Source organism: Mus caroli, unplaced genomic scaffold (assembly GCF_978045245.1).
Source record: "Mus caroli unplaced genomic scaffold, Mus_caroli_1 scaffold_1, whole genome shotgun sequence".
Taxonomy (NCBI): Eukaryota; Metazoa; Chordata; class Mammalia; order Rodentia; family Muridae; genus Mus; species Mus caroli.
In genome coordinates, this window is record NW_028227256.1 from 27,798,954 (window position 1) to 27,818,840 (window position 19,887).

General features: G+C 37.1%; 1 protein-coding gene across 9 annotated transcripts in view; it reads right to left on the bottom strand.

Annotated features, from left to right (window-relative positions):
- The window catches only part of Phf3 (PHD finger protein 3), a 64,838-nt gene that overhangs the window by 40,565 nt on the left and 4,386 nt on the right, over positions 1 to 19,887 (bottom strand). For 4 of the 9 annotated variants that reach the window (XM_021158718.3, XM_029483345.2, XM_021158708.3 and 1 more), the window contains exon 2: positions 13,573 to 13,841. The exons of 2 other annotated variants lie outside the window; for them this stretch is intronic. In XM_021158718.3, coding sequence (XP_021014377.1) covers positions 13,573 to 13,816 — 244 coding nt within the window. In that variant the 5' untranslated portion in view covers positions 13,817 to 13,841. Of the gene's footprint in view, positions 1 to 9,761; positions 9,815 to 13,572; positions 13,842 to 19,887 lie in introns of those variants that run through there. 3 more of the 9 variants (XM_029483342.2, XM_029483366.2, XM_085836079.1) reach the window with 3 other exon arrangements.

Consider the following 19,887-nt stretch of genomic DNA (forward strand, 5'->3'; position numbering starts at 1 on the left):
GGACAGTCAGAACTATACAGAGAAACCCTGTCTCGGAAAACAAAAACAAAAAACAAAACAAAACAAAAGAATGCTACAAAGGCACTGTGGATACAGCTTGGTGGTGGGGCACTTGCTTGCCATGTGTAAGGATCTGTGTTCTATGGCCAGGATCACTATCACCGTGTGTGCGTGTGTCAGGGTTGAGGGGTGGGGGGGAGGAGAATGTATTTTCAAAAACAACTAAATCAGCATTTAAAAGCAAAATTTTCAATATGCTACTTCATAATGAACTCTTAGTTTACTAAAAATTTATGTGGAAATAATTTCCACAATTGTCACAAGAGCATCTCTGTGAGAGTAGTGAACACTATTCACCAATCCCAATCGTTTGCATCAAATTTATTATCAATATTGATCCTAATGCTAGAAAATATTTTTAAACAAACATTATCAACATCTTAATTTTCAAACTAACCTCTTTTTTATGAGTTTATTTTGGGGACACTGCATATTAGGAAATCTTTCATATTGAAATTGAGAGTAACCATGCATGAAACAGTAAAGAAAAAATAAAATGTGGCTGAGGCCAAAGCAAAAACAAAAGCCTCCCATTTTAAAATAATCAAAGAGCATTACTTCTACAACAGTAATGCACATGGCTAACAACCATTAACATATATCAAACTGGCTCCAGGAGAGATAATCTGTGTATAAAAGAGGGAAACCCCTGACCATCAGAACCAAGTATGGTGATGTATCCCTATAAAACAAGCACTCAAACGGAACACAGGACCCTATGTCCATGCTAAGACATTCTGCACATATTTTAGATCCACAATCTTTGTGACAATCAAAAAGGATAGGAGGCCCACGGCACGATGTTGGATATAACTATTTCACCAACATCAATTCTGAAATTGTTGACTGAATGCTGTTTGTCCTTTTCAACAGTCCCATCTATAAGAACTGCACACTACCTTGTAGGTGATAAAGAAATTTTAATTTAGTAATTTAATTCAGCAAATACACATGAATTAAAATAACGAGAAACTAGTCAGTGGTTATAACTGATGCCAGCAAGCACTGCCTATGGAGGCTTAGAACCCATTAAAGGGAAATCTGATGAGAAACTGAGTATCCATCCTAACAAAGCTATGGTTTTCAGATTGTGTGTTATCTTCACTACTGTGAGAGTAGTGAACACTATTCACCAATCCCAGTTGTTTGCATCAAATTTATTATCAATATTGATCCTAATGCTAGAAAATATTTTTAAGCAAACACTATCAACAACTTAATTTTCAAACTAACCTCTTTTTTATGAATTTATTTTGGGGACACTGCATATCAGGAAATCTTTCATATTGAAATTGGGAGTAACCATGCATGATAGTAACCAATGCAAGATATAGTGAAGTCCTAAAGAAGAGATTTCTCTTTCATCACTGTAGCCTAGTAAACCAATTTAACATAAAGAGTTCCACAATCAAACACAGTAAGATTTCTTTACATTATACATTAACTGAAGTTTCACCCATGAAGAACTCTTGTAAATATATTTAACCTGAACTCTACTCAAGCTTTTAATCCTCACTTTCACTTTGAAGAAAGTAAAGGAATACGACAAGCCAGATCACCTCACCTCCGTCAAACAGTGCAAAATGGCTGTAATGTAGCCCATTCTTGGGATAAGTCTTATTGTTTTCAAAAAGCATTGACCTGAAGGCTAAGGATGGATAAGGCAACTCGGTCTGTAGAGTTCTTGCTCAGCATGCAAAAAGCCCTGGATAAAGGGGAACCAAAATGGGGGTGGGGGTGGCACATATCTGCAATCCTAGAATTTGAAAGGTGGAGAGGGATTATCAAAAGTTCACAGCCATCCTCAACTACAAAGGGAGTTCCAGGCCAGTCTACAATATTGAAACTGCCTCAAAAAAGAAAAAGGAAAAAAAGTTATCAATAAAAGAGTGATTTCAGAAATGTTATACATGTACCTGATTTAAATAAACAAGATGAAAAATATAACTTGGGCACAAGTAGTAAACTTGAACCTGAATAGATAACTACATTAATATTATGTCACCATTTAGGTACAGAATTGTTCCTGAGTCCTTCCTGTAAGATATCGTACAGCTGCAGTGGGTGAACTCGAAAACTTCATACATGAGTAAAGCAAACAGAACCAAATATTAACAATGGTGAGTCCCAACAGAAGGCACCTGTGTACACACTATACCATCATTATCACTATGTATGAAAACCTCAAAATACAAATTTACAGTGAAAAACCTTTCTTTTTAAGAAAATAAATACTATCCTTATCTAGATATCAAAATAGCATATACTTGATTTCCAGTCCATTTTACTGTAAAACACATTTATAATGGCCTTTTAAAAGATATGCAAGTAGGTATACTTTAAAAGAAGTATAAAAAGTTGAAAAGACTAAGTGAAAGAAAAGAACCACTAAACTAACATGAAGGCGATTTGGTGACATATACCTACACCCCAGCATCTCTACAGAGATGAGGGATGGAATTCGGAACATAAACTAAGAGCTCACAGGCCCACTAGCCTAGAGTCTGGAAGTAGCAGGGACAGATTCCCAAATTATGCTCTGACAGGTACACTGTGGGGCAGCAGTGCCTACACTCGAAAACTCAGTCATTTTAATTAAAATCTCATTTTCTAAGGTACTGTAAATCTCAATGTGCAGAGGTGTCTTTAATCTCCACACTTGGGAGGCAGAGGCAAGAGGATTGCCATGAGTTTTGAGAGCAGTCTGGTCTACAGAGTCAGAGAGGTCCTGCCTCATAAAAAGAGGAGAGGTACAGTATGTTACACCAGCAGAATGGCTAACAATGGTGCTGGCCTCCCAGTCTGACTCCCTGACTTCAATCCCTGGAACACACATGACAGACGAACATAAGCAACTCCTAAAAGTTTTTCTCTGACTTCCGTATCTCCATATGCTCAACATGGCACAAGCAGGCACATGCATGTGCATGCATTCACGCACACACAATAAAAATTTATATATATAAATAAATATCTATATCAACATTTTTTAAAGTCAATGTCAATTATTTAGCAAAATTCAGGGGAATAATATATGAAGCCAGAATACACTAAAATCATACCTTAAATAAAATATCAGTTATATAATCCCTTATATACATTTTTAAAAAGATTTATTTTTAATTTTGTGTATGTATGTGTGAGGGTATTTGTTCATGCAAGTGTGGGTGTCCTCAGAAGCAAGATGGGCTTCAGCTGCCTGGAGCTGGAGTTCAGGCACTTACGAGCTGGGAACTGTACTCAGATGCTCCTATGAGCAAGCAAGTGCTTTTAGTTGCTAAGCTAGCTCTCTGCTCCCCCTACAGCAGCTTTAATGTCTTGTTAACCTGACGGGAGTATCTGTAACTAGATAATCAATGACCTAGAAGAAAAACTTCTTTTACCTTCCCCGAAAATCTAAATCAAAATTATTTAATCCAAGGAACACCCGAACCGTTGGGGGAACAGTCCCAGCCACACCATGTCCTGGAGAAACACAAAGAACCAAGACTCCTAAAGGAGAAAAATTGATGCCTAAGAACATGTTTGCCTCCACATTGCATTATTAATATAGTGCTCTCTAGATTTTAAAATTTTATTATAAACAGTAAGATTGTTTGCACTAATAGAATGGGAAATGACTTTTAAGATATACCACAGCAAGTTTTAATTCACAGCAAGGGCTTTAAAGAAGTTATTACTTTTAAGGATGAATTAAGCATTTTTATTTTACAAAGCAAGCTTAATGTTTTACAAATGAGACTGGTATTACAAACACAATGGCATCTTCCATTATGAAAAGATCTAAGCAATAAGTCATATTAGTCCCTTCCATAAAGATGACATTTTAGTAATCCACAGCAAACACCGTATATCAGTGGATGTCTAACCCTCCAACAGTCTGGGAGGTAGAAGTAGAACTATCAGGAATTCAGTATCACTAGGCTATTTAGTGAATTTAAGGACATCCTGCACTATATGAGACCCTGACTATAAAACAAGTGGAGAGTAACCAAGGAAGATACCTGACATGGACCTCTGGTCTATGCATGCACGCAGTTACGCACACACACCTGCACACACCTCTCCCCACACTGACACTTCCACAAAGAATGAAGCCTCAAGAAAGCAAGCAGTAATGTTGACACACATCTTCAAGGTTAAACACTACAATAATTCACTTTCTCCCTAAGTCATAACAAATGAAGATAAATGCTTATGATTCATGAAAGAGGTGAAAACTGGAACCAGCATAAAAGCCTTAGACAAGTGAAGCAGGGTCAACTTGGAAATTAGCCAAGTACTTCACTCACCTTGAATGACTCGGGAGTGGGAAGAAGCAGAGCACAAGTAAGTGGCAGGCAAGCTTGAAGCTACTAGTGACTGCTCAAGACCACTCAGCCAATCTTGTAACTGGGTGCATGTCCCTCACAGAGACTACATTTCCCAACCTACCTTCCTACCGATGTGACAATTACTCTCTAGACTGTGAAGCACAAGACGCACAATGTTAAATGAAGTTATTTCCACTCTCAGGTGAACCTGGCACTACTAAAACTGTGGTCAAATATTCTGAGTCCACATAACCCCATAAGTCAGTCAGAACTTTGGAGGAACTCCACAACAGCAACAGACACAGGAAAGAACAAAGGCTGCAAGATGTTGTTTCTGGTGGAGTCAGTAGGAGAGTGGGGAATGTCTAACTTTTTGAAATGTAAAATCCAGGTCATCAACAAGGCTTTCCTTCTTTAGAAACAGAACCTGCCACTACAAAGAAATTGCAAACCCAACTAGGTACATGAAACCACAGAACAGAGAAAATGAGCAGGTACAAGGCCCGGTACAAGGCCCGAGACAAGAATCCCCTGCAAGTTGCTGGAGTCCAGTCCCCACATCACTCCATCTTTGCTCAAGGCTCTGCTCAGCATCCTTCAAACCTAACAAAGGACTTAAAGATCTTTATCATTCATTGTTCTTCTTGACAGAAAAACATTAATAATTATGGAGTCAATTAGACCAACATAAAAGCAAGTTCAGAAAAACACCTCATGAATTCTTCACATAAAAAAGCAAGCAAGGACAGAAATAGCTCAGCATATAAAAACATTTAACATGCAAGCATGACAAAGAGTTCCATGAACAGAAAGGCTTTAGGAGAAAACTGACTACACCAAGTCACCCTCAACCACGTCCCTCCCACCATGGTACTCACACCCACTCACAACCACAAGGATAATAAACAATTGTAAAATTTTAAAAAAGAGCATCATAGACTAGGTGCTACTCTATTCAAAAATGCCCTTTGCCCCCACACACAGACACGAGTTCCACATTCTTTTGCTGTTCTTCACTGGGGAGAAGTTTTATTTGGAAAACGAGTTGTTTGTTTTTTAAGCTGTGAAACCCATGCTGACCTCTAGGTTCCAGCAATCCTCCTGCCTCAGCCAGAGTACGAGCACCAAGTTCAGTGCCTATAAATTTTTTTGTCTTTATTATATTTACTTCATGTCTATGTGTAGTATGCAAGCAAAGGTCAAGGACAACTGATGGGAGTTATTTCTCTCCTCCTACCATGTGTGCTCCACGATCTCAGGTAATCAGACTTGCCAGTGAGTTCCTTTACCCATGAGCCATCTCACTGGCCCTCACAATCCTAATAAATTCCACATTAACATGTATAAATACAAAATTACCAAACAATTAACTTAGAATATTCTCTTTTAATTATACTAGGAGCTCTGAATATGTTAAGTGTCAATGTTTAAAGCAGTATATGCAAGTATGATAAGCTTATTTAAATTCTAAGTTGAGAATACAGAGTATAAAAATAAATTTGGGAGTTTGAGATAGCTCAGTGGTAAAGATCATGCAGTACTCTTCCTTGAGGCCCAAGTTCAACTCCTAGTTACAACAGGTGCCTAACAACCACTTATAACTCCAGCTCCAGGAAGATCTAACAGCTATGACTGTTGCAGATAGCTGCAGTAACATGCAGATACCTATATGCACACATGTGTAAGTAAATGCACTCACAAAAAAAGGAGGGGGGTGGAATGAGACTAAAGCCAGGTACTGCGGTGCTAGTATCTGGAAGGCAGATGCAGGAGGGTTGTGGTCCCAGCAACCATACTTTCGACTAAAAGACTAAAGCTGTCAAATATAATCATTGTATATATCACAATTTCAGTATGCTCTAATAAACATTGGATCTTGTCCACACAAGGGGGCCCTTTTCTTTTCACATTTTATTATTGGAGTTGCCATCTCATATAGATACACAACCACACCAGGAATATGCTTCATCCTGATCTTCAGAGTGGTTACAAGAAATCAGCTTTATTAGAAAAAGGGCCTACAACAATTTAGCATTCAACAATGCCATCATTTTAGATACCCTCGGACTTTAACCAACTTTTTTTAAATGACTTCAGTTTTCCTCTTCTACTACCGTAACACATTTACACAAAGTTTAAGTCGGTAACAAAGCATGAGAACTTGAGAGAGGAATGGACAACAAAGCATGGTATGAACACAGAAGCTTCAGCTGAGAAATCTTCTAGGAAGACGCTCCAACTAAATAGATAAAGACCGAAAATCGGAGTATGAGGAGAAAGACCAAGGCATAAGGACTCCAGAAGCAGCAGGCAGCACTGTGGAGAAGATGGTAGCAAGGACTCTATAATGCTGCTTAACCTTGAAGAAAGCCCCAAGGATAATTATTCAACCAAAGAGGAACTTACTCTGTAAATTATCACCTTAAACTTGGGTTGTAAAACAAAAATCAGGGCCAAGTTACATGACCAACATAACAAGCCCTTCTGCTCTCCAATGCTGGGCATGATACAGAAATTTTCAGCTCACTTCTTGGCCCTGTCTTCCTTAAGGACAAGAGAGCAAACTCCTAGCTAAACAAACTACCGTTTCAACCCCTTTAAATTCCTACAATCTCACTTCCATGACAAAAGATAACAAACAGTATCACATACCATCCAGGAAAGGCTGTTTGAAAAGAACTTAAAAACCCATCTTGAGATTGGGTTACACTAGTTACTCTTCATTAGTTCCATAGTACTGCTTATATGGGGACATACTGAGAGACATTTTTAAAAAAAAATCTATGTTCAAAAGATAATAAAGCCTATGGTCTCTGAAAGTATACTGTTAAAGAGTGCCATTTATTACACATTAAAATAAAACTCTGGACAGAAATTCTAGTTTAGTGTCCAAAACAATTTTACTCAAAGCACTAGGTTTTGTTTTTTTTACCGTGAAGATTTCTATGCTTCTGTGAGAATCTACAGCAGGGTCAGACGCCACACACTGGCAACACACCTACAGGACACCTGCTCACTGTCTGGCCTCCTGGTCCAACACCCTGTCTTGTCTTTTATTTCTTTCAAGTAAAGATTACTAAGTAACCACTTCTCTACTGCCTGTATGAATAACATATATATATATATATACACACACACACACACACACACACATTCAGAGAAGTAAATTGTTTCATTTAATTCTTGTCTTTGTTAATGATGTGAAGAAGCCATGTAATGTAAGATTAATGTATATATGGGATATACATAATGCATATATGAGATTAAACACAGAAATGTTACACTGTGGAAAGGGGCTAGGATTTGACTCTACTTTTCTACAAACCAGGTCCTGCCTAATTCGTGGCTGCTGACACAATACACAAGACTACCAAGACAAACAGTCTTGTTTGTGGCAGAAAAGAACCCAGATTATGATAATAGTCGGTGCCTCTGACCTCTTCCAGTTTCACACAATAACACCCAAGAATACCTTAGCTGGATATCTGCATCAAAAGTGATCTAAAGCAATAAACAGGGGTGATATATTTATTTATTGCTTTTGTAATGGACCTATCACCTCTTTGGAATAAAGGATGTGATAAGGAACTTTATCATTCAAGGTTGCTAGCTGACATCCCAACTGTAGGAAATGATCCAGGAATTCCTGCTCTAACAACACAGCTCAGGAACATTCGAGCCACTGCTACACTATCTCCTCCAACAAAGGCATGTAAAGACATAACTGCCTTATAAAATATACTCAAGTCATCAAAGCTGCTATTTCTCTACTAAAGGCTAAGCTCCATAATAACGGAAGCAAATTTTCTTTTATTCACTTTTGTGTATCTGTAGTCTGGTAAATGACCTAGCACAAAACTCACATTCAACAAATGAATACAGCTCAAAATACATCACTTTAAACAAACAAACAAACAAAAATGCTGTACTTTGGAAGGCTGAGGCAGGACTGTGACAGTTTCAGGGACAGCAGACCTCTACCCTGAAATAACAACTGTCTGACACATAACATTTTGGGCAGCTTGTAGTACCCCCTGGTACTTATTAACTGCATATTTTTAAGAGCATCTATTTGCACAATCAACTGAATCACTAAGCTAATTGTTCTGTATGTATCTTTCCTCCCAACATCCCCTTATAAGAATAAGCTATTGCAGACTTTATTAATCTCCCCTAAACCCAGTATTAAAAAAAAAACTAGTCTCTTTATCCTTCTAAAAAACATATTTTAAAACTCTATCCTAATTGAAAATAAAACCAAATGAAATTTGAGAACCAGCTTTAGAGTCCTGATTATAAGAGCATTCAACTATATAAGCAGCAGAAAACTTAAGATACTACACCAAAGTGTATGGTGGCTTTTTATTAATGAACCTGATAAATAACAATATAGAAAGAAATAGAAACCTGTTGATAAGTGCTGTGATTTGAATGAACACCCCCACCCCCAAGTGTTTGCGCACTTGGTCATCAGTCAACAGTATTGTTTGGTTCCAAGGCTGTAGCCTTGCTGGAGAAAGTATATCACTGGGGCAGGCTTTGGGTGTTTAAAGTCTCACCCCTGCTTCCTGGTCTCCTCTCTGCTTCCTGTATGCAGCTGTCAGATGATAAGCTGGCATCTGATACTGGCCCTCAGCTGTCAGGTCTTCCCAATCATCACTCTGCAACTGTGAGCCAAAATCAATCTTTTCCTCCTTAAATTGCTCTTGGTCCTGGCACTTTACTGCAGCAATAGAAAAGTAACTGACATAGTTACTGTGTGTACAGCTACAGCTCTTAAGGTTTCCTAAGATGTAATGAAATATGTCCAGTAAATCACTTCTACCTAGCACCTGGTACGTTAATATGGAGGCACTAACCATTTATCAGCTACCTTCAAAGACATCCTCTGTAGAAAAGGAACTAGGGGCTTTCTTCATAAACTGCCTCTGCCCAAAAGCTCACTTTAAAACACTGCCCCAAAACTCCTGAGACTGAAATAACTCTCTGACAACAAATACGAAGCAGTAACTTAGGAGTGAGCTAACACAGTTGTTAAGTTTGGTGCCTTGAAATGGTGATTAATTTTCATCAACGTGGCCAGGATATGATACCTAGATAGTCAGTTAAGCAATACTGAGTACATTTTTTAGAGAGACTAAATAACATTTAAACTCTGAATAAAACAGATGCCCCCCTCAACTTCATTATCTAACAAGGCTTATACCCACGCACTGACTTACAAGGAAAACCTTTCCCTAACCTGAAATAAAAGGAGAAAACAGCACAGATGCTACTTACTAGTAAAGGCTTCTCACTCTGCTTCTTACTGGCTCCCCAAGGTACTACAGACGATCTGACTAACGATCCATTATTCCACAGTAAAACTCCACTAAATTTCCTACTTACCATCAAAAGATCAACACCAAAACAATCCAACATTTGGGGAATGTTCCCAACACTACTGCAAAGGAAAAATAAATGCAGAGGAATGTAAATTGCTGTCTGTACATAGGTAAGGTCAAGCGAACTATATATATAAGGCTAGAGCCTGTGACTGGGCAATGGAAAAGGGAGGCAGGGGGCTAGGAGTTTTATAGAGAGAGGACAAGGGACAGATGGGAGGACAGAGAAAGATGGAGGAAGAGGATAAACAGCATCTATGTGGCTTGAAATAGCCACAGGTAACTATGCATAGAATAATATAGGGCAATTTGTCCAATCTAGGTGGGCAGCTTATATCAATATCAACTATTCTTTGTGTGGATGTTGTGTGGGTTGAGAATTTACTGTTATAAATCTAACTGATAATTTACAAGCCTCTGCAGTTTTGATTTTCCTGGGTCACAGGGATTTGTGACAGCCAGCCTTGCAGCTCCCAATGAGGGAGAGGAGATCACGTTACTGCATAGCTGGCATTTAGCGTGGATTGTTTTTTTTCATAGTTACATGCAACAGAGGAAAACTACTGTCCCTGTGACACTAGGATGCCATTTAAAATGTTCTTAACAGCTTTCACAATTCAATTTTTAAAGAAAATATGGCAATATATATCAAAAAAGCAAAACTTTAGAACAAGTTTTATAAAAAGCCAGAGTAAAAAAGATGTTAAAAAAAAAAAAAAAAAAGTAACAATTATTACAAAGCTCCAAAGAGAGAATATGCGGATATGGAATAAAGTAATGAGAAATTTGTCAACACAAGTCTGTCTCCAAGAGGATGTGTTTGATCATCACACACTGTGTATAAGTACTGAAACCACATTAATCTATGAATATGCATAAATATGCTAATCTTACAAAGAAACTGCCAAAAGTGGTACTAAATCATACTACTGCTAAGAGACTTCTAAGTCACTATAAACCCAGCACCCTGCTCAGAAGTAAATTAGCACAAGCAAAGATTTTGGTGCAACAGGATCTTTCTCTGTGTTCCTAAGTGGACTGGAATTACCATCTACCCCAATCTAGCATGGAACTCCTGACAATCCTCCTACCTCAGCCTCTCAAACACTGAGATTACAGGCATGAGTTCCTATAGATAACAAAAATACAAACCACCAAACTCTGTCAACAACACAAGAAATCTCTAAATAGCCACAGAGACAACCAGGTTCAGTACAACAGAGAAAAAGATATTCCACTTACTCCATTTGCTATTTTTACAGCACTTAAAAAAATGGAAAGTTACAAAATAACCAGTCTACAGTCTTCACTGTCCTAAGAAACACAGACAGGACATTTCTGTTCCTGCTTACCTCCCATCAAGACCATCAGTAAAAACCTATGTCATGTTCATAACAAAAAAACTCAAAGTAATTTATGAATAGCTGGAAAAGTTACTCTCCATAAGGCATTTTCATTAGATTCTAGTTAAGATTACTTCTTTGAAAGTCTCCTAAATTTAGTATTATTCCAAAATAAAAATTAAAAAATGTTTTCCATTTTGGAATCATTAGAAAACCAGTGGGTTTTTGACTAAACCAACAAGCTCAAAAGACAAAAAGAGCCATGAACCAAATCCCCTAACTGCTTAGCAAATAGTGAAATTTAAACAATCCTAAAAGGGGCTTTACCGTTTCTGTAATGTCTTTCCGATTCTCCTGCATGACTTAAAAGTATGTATCATACACATATGAATATGAAAGTTCATTCTATAGACCTAAGGTAAATACAGCCAACAAATTAATGAGAATATTTTGACTAAGCATTATTAACAAGTATAATACAATCTTCAAAAATACATATTTCAAGAAAGGAATTTTATTGCTTTAACTAGAAAAGAAACGTTCCCTAAAACTGAAGCCTTTTTACATCAGTAAAAAATTTTACATCAACAGAAATTATCATTTAAAAAGATATCTCATAGAGTCAACAGAAATACTAAGATTACTAATGAGTCAGAGTTTTGTAAGTACAACTGTCAAGTAAAATGCTAACCATACTGATTCCACATCCTTCAAAACATTATCAGTGGTGACTATAATTCCAACATGTGCACAGGTATGAAATGGTCTTCCTGATTGTGGACTAAACCAGTCAATTGTATATGGAAAAACAAAGGTTATCAAAGTACTTAACAGGAAAGATATGTAACTACCCACAGACACAGGCACCAAGGTTTAAAATAAAAGTTGCATAGCCACATATACGAAATAATTGTAAAGTGTTAAAACACTTGTAATACAAGTAACAAAATGACCTATGCGATAACAACACAATACAAATCATTTCAGAGATACACCTTCAACAACATGTCAATTCAAAACACTTGAGTATTAAGGAGTGACTGAAATGAGTCCTAGTAACCAGTGTTGAGGTCTTCAGGCAGCATGATCTGAGTCAATGGCAATCCAGACATTCGAAACATTCAGTTACTATATAAATTTAAAATACTGGACAAAAATATTAAAAACAAATAGTAAAGACACTGAAAACATATTTCAGGAGTAGTATAAAGTCATTAGCACAAACCAGTACCACATAAACCTGTGAACTACTCTGGGAAGGAGTCAGGGGTTCTCTTGACTTTGAGACAGGGTCTTAATATGGAACTCAGTCTGGCCATGATCTTAAAATCCTCCTGCCTCAGCTTCCCAAGTGCTGGGATTATGGCCATTCACCATTATACCCAATTCTAAAGACACTTCATTAAAAATACTTGAGCCTGACAGAAAGTTACTCCTTACTCTTTCAGCTGCTTCAACTACAGACTAGAGAGCAGTGCTTTCTAACCGTTTAAAGCACATGAGTGTTTCAATGTCTAAGAAGTCACTTACATAATAAAACTACAGGCTAGGCTCAGACCTGACAAGTGATGGGTTATTTGCCTGGCATGTGCAAGGCCTTGGGTTCAATCTCAAGTAAGTAAATAAATAGGTAAATACCAGTAGAAAAAGTAAACCAGGCACAGTAATCTTCTACTCAGGCAAAAGGATTGCATGAGCCCAGAAAGTAGAGGCTAGCCTGAGGCAACACTTGAGACCCAGACAGCCTCATAAAAAGAATTTTGTAAAAAATAGGCAAATTAGTTTTCATCATTCATTTAACCAAATAACTTTAAAATTATTACCTTACCACATAATGAAGAAGTTAATAAGATACTTTGCAATCTTCTTTCATATCAAATATCCAAAATTTAATGTGGATATCACTTTACAGCACATCTCAACTGAAACTAAATTAATTTACGGTAATATTACACTTGGCTAGTAGTTACTGTACAGAACAGCATAGTTTTTGGTCTGGCTTTGCAATAGACATACAAAGTATCAAAGTCTCTGTGATTAGAACCAAGAAAACTATGAAAGCTGAAGATGTGTCAATTCAGCCTTCATTCCTCACTCTAGCAGGCCCTGTATGGCACTGTCCCATTTGCCAGACAACCTCTTTTTCCAGCATGAGTCCCAATTTTCACATGTTCTAAAGACATAATTATTAATAGCAACCCCTTTCCTCCTCACAAATATCCCATTCTGAGTGCCAAGTTACCTGGTCACTCTACCTACATCTATAACATCCTTGACAATAACTCTGTACACTGCTTAGAAGAAAATGTAGTTGAAATTCTCTAAACTGATGCCTAGAAAAGAGACTCTAAATTTAAAGGAAAGAACCCTAAATGCACTACACTCATTCTTAAAAAAGAAAAGGAAAAAAGATGCTGCTGAAAAGTCTTTATTTTAAATTGCAGACTTAAAAAAAAAAAAAGTAAGAATTACCTGTTGAACAAGGCATCTGGAAATTGGGATCATTGCTATCCAAAACAGGCAAACAGAACTGGTTACTTGCAGATCCTAGCATAGGATCCTTATCGCTGAGCATGTTCTTCAGCGAGTCCTCTAAGACATTTTGACTTGTACTAAAATCCTCACAGACTTCATTCTCCAGGTTGGATCCTAGAAATAGGGCATCATCTAAGTGTTCAGTAGGAATTAAATGATTAAATGTATCAACTATATCCATGAAGACTTCTGTGTGTCTTTCAACCCTATAGAAAGACAAAAAAAATACCATAAGAAATAAAGCTATCAATTGAAAATAATCACCTAATACCAAATTATTTTAATAATTTTGAATCTAAGAACACACTTCTGAATTTGTTGTTCAAAAAACCCTCACTGATTTTTAGAATATACATTTGGAAACGTGAATCAAATTTTTACTGAATGACCTTTGTTTACCATGCATATAGGATATTATCTTACCAGAAATCCTACTAAATGTCTTACTAAATTCTTTATTTTTAGAATTATATAGTTCATTCTTTTGACATATCTGAAAGAATTGTTTCAACCATAAGACTGTGTTTTAACCATAACATTTTCATAAAGAATAAAACAATGCTTTTACAGTGAGTCCACATAAAATAGCTAAAATTCAATTACTTAAATTATGGTCCACAACTACTAAAAACCATTGAGTAGCCTTGTTTTATTTACAAAGCATTAAAATTATTCACACATAACACAGAGAGACAACCCCACCCCTGTGGAATTAAAAGAAATATTAACACAAGAAACCCAAGAAAGCACAAGTTTATATACACATGCACAAAGCTGTGCACATACACACACTTTCTCCATGGGTCTTTTTGTAGGAGAAAACAAGATAAATGACAAGAAAACAATCACATCATATACTGAAATTTATTTTAGTGAGTTATGTGGGATTTACACACATGTCCAAATAGTCTACCAACATACAATTTTACCAACACACAAGCATTCAGCCAAAGTTATTCCAAGGAGCCTCAATTATCAAAAACAATTATTTTTATGAATGGTTTTAGATAAAATTAAACCAGTTAGAAAATCACACTGATCACCTACAATATCTTGTGCTCTACATTTTCAAAGCTTTTTACAATAACTTTAAATCTACCAAAACTTTCTTAACCTGGCTTGAAATCTCCCTGCTTAAAAATGAGAGGAAAAGCTGGGTGAGGTGCTGCACACCTGTAAGCCCAGGAGTCGGCAGGGTCAGGAACCTGAGGCCAGCCTGGCCCACAAGCTAAATTACTGTCTAAAAAAAGGGAGGTGTGCAGTTCCCATAGAAAGCTACTGAATACATATTATATGCAATACTTTGGTAAGCATTTCATCTGCATGTGTATAACTTAATCCTCAATGATAAAAAGAATTCGATAATATGCTCGTTTAACAAGGAAAATGTAGTTAAATAATTGAAAGGCCTTCCTCAAAGTCATCCAGTTCCATAGTCCATACCTAAATACCTATTCACACTTAATACCGAGCTTAGGTGCTACAAAGACTTGACTCATTGAAGGCTGTTGAAAAACAATTTCTCAGCCAATTAGTGACTGGGGCTGAAGATTAGGACGAAAGACTGAAGAATAAATGCAAAGTTAAAGGAATGACAGAAATGTCCTAAATCTTAATTATTGTAATAGTTTAGAAATATCCTATCATTCTTCAAATGGAAGAAGACCACAAATTCAAGGCTAGCCTTGGCTACATAAAGATCCTGAAGGCAGCCTGGGTCAATAAGACCCTGTTTTAACAACATATTTCCCATGTCAAAAGTGAGTGATTTGAGAGACAGAGAGAGAGAGAGACAGACAGACAGACGAATTAAGAAGGATTAAGCACACTAAACTCCTTAAGATAGGTCGAATTTTCCAGTATGGTTCTTCACTAGACTTCGGAAACATTGTCAAGATCCTATGATCCAACACTAAAAAAGATTGTGTATAATAAATAAGGTTGCATTTCTTTAACAATATTTTTTTCTTTTCTCATCAAATGTTTACTATGCAGCTACCACTCCACGAGACACCTTGGCAGACCAGTCAGATGAGAATCTTTTCAGACAGAAAACAAAAAGATGCCCAAATTTATGGGTCCAAAAACCACAATTTCCATAGAACTATACTAGTACTCTATGGAATATATTTTAAGGGAAATTGATATAAACTAATGAGGCTACTTTCTTAAAGTGGGTCCTATTAGATTTGCACACAATTCAATAAAGAAAAAAATAGCAAAACAGTGGACAGCAAACCAACACTCAAGCTATGTTGAAAATAACATTTATCACAAGTGTAAAATCTAAGAAATTGGTTTCAGCTCTTAAGTACGTAGTATCAACTATAACTCATGCTGAAGAGCTAGCTTTTAGGGCTTGGCTAAAGCACGTACTGCTCTAGCAGAAGTTCCCAGCACCTATGTCCAGCATCTCCAAAAAGATGGTCTCTCCACGTGCAGCCCAAGACTAACACAAAATTTAAAATGCACATTAAAAATAATTCCTGCTAATTAGAAAACCAATGTTAACTACCAAAATATTAACTAACTTAAAATAGCTGCATTAATCTATGTGCAATGTGGACTGACAAGCAGAGAAAAAGTACAGTTCTGGAAAAGCCGGTAAAGTCTGAGTAAAGTGTGCTTCAGTTAAGAGGCAGCTGTTTGCTCGGAGAGGCACTAATACTACATCTGAAAGCAGTGACATGCATGCATTAAAGCCATATACAGGGTATGTAGGACTCTCAGCCTGCTTTGCAGCTTGCCTATAAATCTAAAAGTACTCCAAATTAAGACAGCTTTCAAACAAAAGAGAACATTGGAATAGCAAGTAAGGTAAAAGAAAGGCAGGTCTATTAAAAAAAAAAAAAAAGGTATTTTCAGAATCTTTAGTAATTATATAGCTGCTTGGTACAAACAAATTTCTGTCTCTTACACCAAGGTTTTACTTAAATACTTCCTTTCATTGGTAGTTTAAGCAAAACACACAATCTATCATCTTTTTAAAATGGCTCATGGAATGCATACAGTTAAATCATCGGTAAATCGAGATTATACATGCTAAAATCTGAAGTGATTTCTGGGTTCAGAGTCACATCCATTATTTACAAACAATAAAATACACATAGTTGTCACAGAATTGGATAATCATAATTCAAACCATTCCTTCATTTATTCACTCACTCACACAAAAATTTATTACTGACTACAAAGGAAAACCAATAAATGTCTGCACTCACAGTCCAAGCCAGATTACAGACAAATGTACTAAAATATAAATATCAGCAGACTGTCAATACTGGAGGGCTGCTAATAGGATCCCAGGTGAGGGACTGGAGAAATGGCTCAGCGATTAAGAACTCTAACTGATCTTCCGAAGGTCCTGAGTTCAAATCCCAGCAACTACATGGTGACTCACGACCATCCGTAATGAGATCTTATGCCCATTTCCGGTATGTCCGAAGACAGCCACAGTGTGCTTACATATAATAAAAAAATAAATCTAAAAAAACAACAACAACAACAAAAAAAACCCACAGGATCACAGGTGAACACTCAGGTAGTAAGTAGACAATATCTGACCTGAATTCTGAAAGCTCAAGAGAAGAAAAATGCTGCTCATTACCAATAGCTGAGTTCCGTTCTACTGAACCACTCAGACTCATAACACAATTAAAATCATGAGTACTAATGTAGTAAGTAAAATTTACTCTACGCCCAGCGATACTTCCAATTTTAAAATGCTCTGAGGATTAGACTGCAGTTAAATTAAATTACATTAAATAAAATCAAAATGTTATTTTTTTCTCTGCTTCAGGTATGAAGAGAATAGGTAAAAAATTACAAAGTATCAAAATAATTACCTTAAAAAACTGACTTTAAGATTTCATTGTAAATGTCTTTCTTTTAGCTGGGCCTATTGGCTTTGGCAGGCAAGCACTAGATAATTTCAAAGTCAAACCCTGCCTGAGCTACAGAATACATTTGTGTTCAAGGTCAACCCAGGCAACTCAGTGAGACTGTCTGGAAATACAGGTCAATGGTTGAGTTCTATACCAATACCTATATCAAAAGTCTCAAACAGAAATCTCTAAAGCAAACCTATGTAAAATATATTTCATCCTCTATTACTTTTTTAAAGCCTTTCAGTAAATCCACACCAGTATCAAAGTTGGGAGCTGGGTTTTGGGATATGACTGTAATTCCAGCACTGAAGGGAAGTAGAAGGGCAGAGCTCAAGGCTACCTTTGGCTAGCCAGCCTGGGAAGAGACACATCTATTAAAACAAAAAAAAAGCCTCAAAAAGAGAGAGCCTAGAGACTACACAATGAGCTTCAGCGGTCTCATGCAGACTACATATGTCCATGCACACATGTAAGAGGTAGCATGAACAAACAAAAACTCTCCACTCCATTCAGTGGCTGACTGTTTAAATGAGAATGGCCCCCACTGAGTGGAGTGCTTGAATACTTGGTCCTCTGTTGGATCATGATTAGGTGTGGCCTCGCTGAAGGAGGGGTCACTGGTGGTGGGCCCTCAGGTTCCAAAAGCTCAAGCCATTCCTAGTTATCCCCTCTCACTCTCCAGTCCTGTCCTGCCTCCTGCTTTTGGATCAAGCTGTCAGCTCTCAGGGCTCCTGCAGCCATGTCTCTTTCTGCCATCATGAACTCATAAGACCTGTCAATTGTTTTTTGTTATAAGTTGCTATGGTCACGGTGTTTTGTCATAGCACTAGAAAAGTAACTAAACCACAAGGACATTATAGAACTTATGAAAAAATTTAAACATGGTAATACTAATTGGAAAGGAGCATTTTATATGTATGATAGTGAAGGTCTTACTATGAAAATAACATTTTACTGCAAACCTAAAGAGAAGTAGTGACCAATTCTGTATAAGGGAAATCCAGGCAGAGACCTAGAATAAAGCAAAACCCTAGAAAGGGATCATATTTGATGCTTTCCAGCTCTAACATAATAGTTTTAACTATTTAAATTTGATTTAAACTTGAAATCAAGCAATTTGATCAGGCATGCTTAGTGAGAAAAAATTTCTAACAGGCAGCTGTAGAAAAAGTACTATGGCCTTAGCAGAATATAAACTGTGCTGTATTCTTATTTACTGTCAAGCTGCACAGGCTTCAGACCTCTTTCCACACTGTGAGTAGGAGACAGGCTCTTGAAGCCCAGGCTGGCCTCAGTTAACCCTTCTGCCTCTGCCTCCCTACACTAGGTACTCCAGGTATGGGTCATAAGGAACAAATTATTCTTAATTATTCTTAATTCTTAACTATACCCGCCCAAAGAACATTTGGCCATGCTCAAATACCTTTACTGTCATAACAGCTAGAAAGGGTTCCACAAGGATCTAATAAATACACTATAATGCCCTCATACAAGCCCATATTGCAAGGGCTAGGGGCCGACAGACAATATGAGCCACGAAATGCTCCTCTAAAGTCATTCATTTACAGCAATATATTATAATCCCAATTTATTAGCAAAGATAAAAGTGCTTGATAGAGTAAACATTGAAGCAAAAAGCTGAGCCGTGAGAAATAGCCCATTCAAGATTTACTACACTTACCTATCCTACTGCCAACTATTTACTATCCAGAGAGCTGGAAGAAGTTGTCCATGGCACTGTGCTATCTACTCCTCACAATCACACTATTAGGCAGGAACTACTGTCATTATTATCGATTTATAAGAAAGGTGCTACAGCCTCCAAGTTACACCTAGTCTTCAGTGTAAGCACAGAAGAGTTTTAAACTCACTGGTATGACATTAAGGTCATTTCTTAAGGAGTGATATAAAAACATCATGGATAAGGAGGTAGAGTTGGCTGCTCTTCCTTACACAGGACCCACGTCCGATTCCCAGCACCCACATCCTTGCTTAGAACTGTAACTCAAGTCCCAGGGGAACTAAGACTCTCTTTTTGGCCTCTGTAGTAGGAAGTAGGCACAAATGCAGACAAAGCACCCACACAAATTAAAATTATTTTAAAATTTTTAAAAAATCTATAGATAAATACTAGGTTATCTCTCTAGAATAGTCAAAGAAAACTGAAATATTTAGGTACAATCCTATAAGTAACTGCTCTACAAACTTCAAATTCTGTTTCAGTTATATGAATTAGAATCTACCAGCAAAACCTCATAAAGGGAAACATGACCATTAAGTCTGTGTGAATTTACCCAATAAAACAGATAAATGGCACTCTGCCTACGAGGACCCCAAAGACTAAAGCAGACCTAGGAACTTAGAG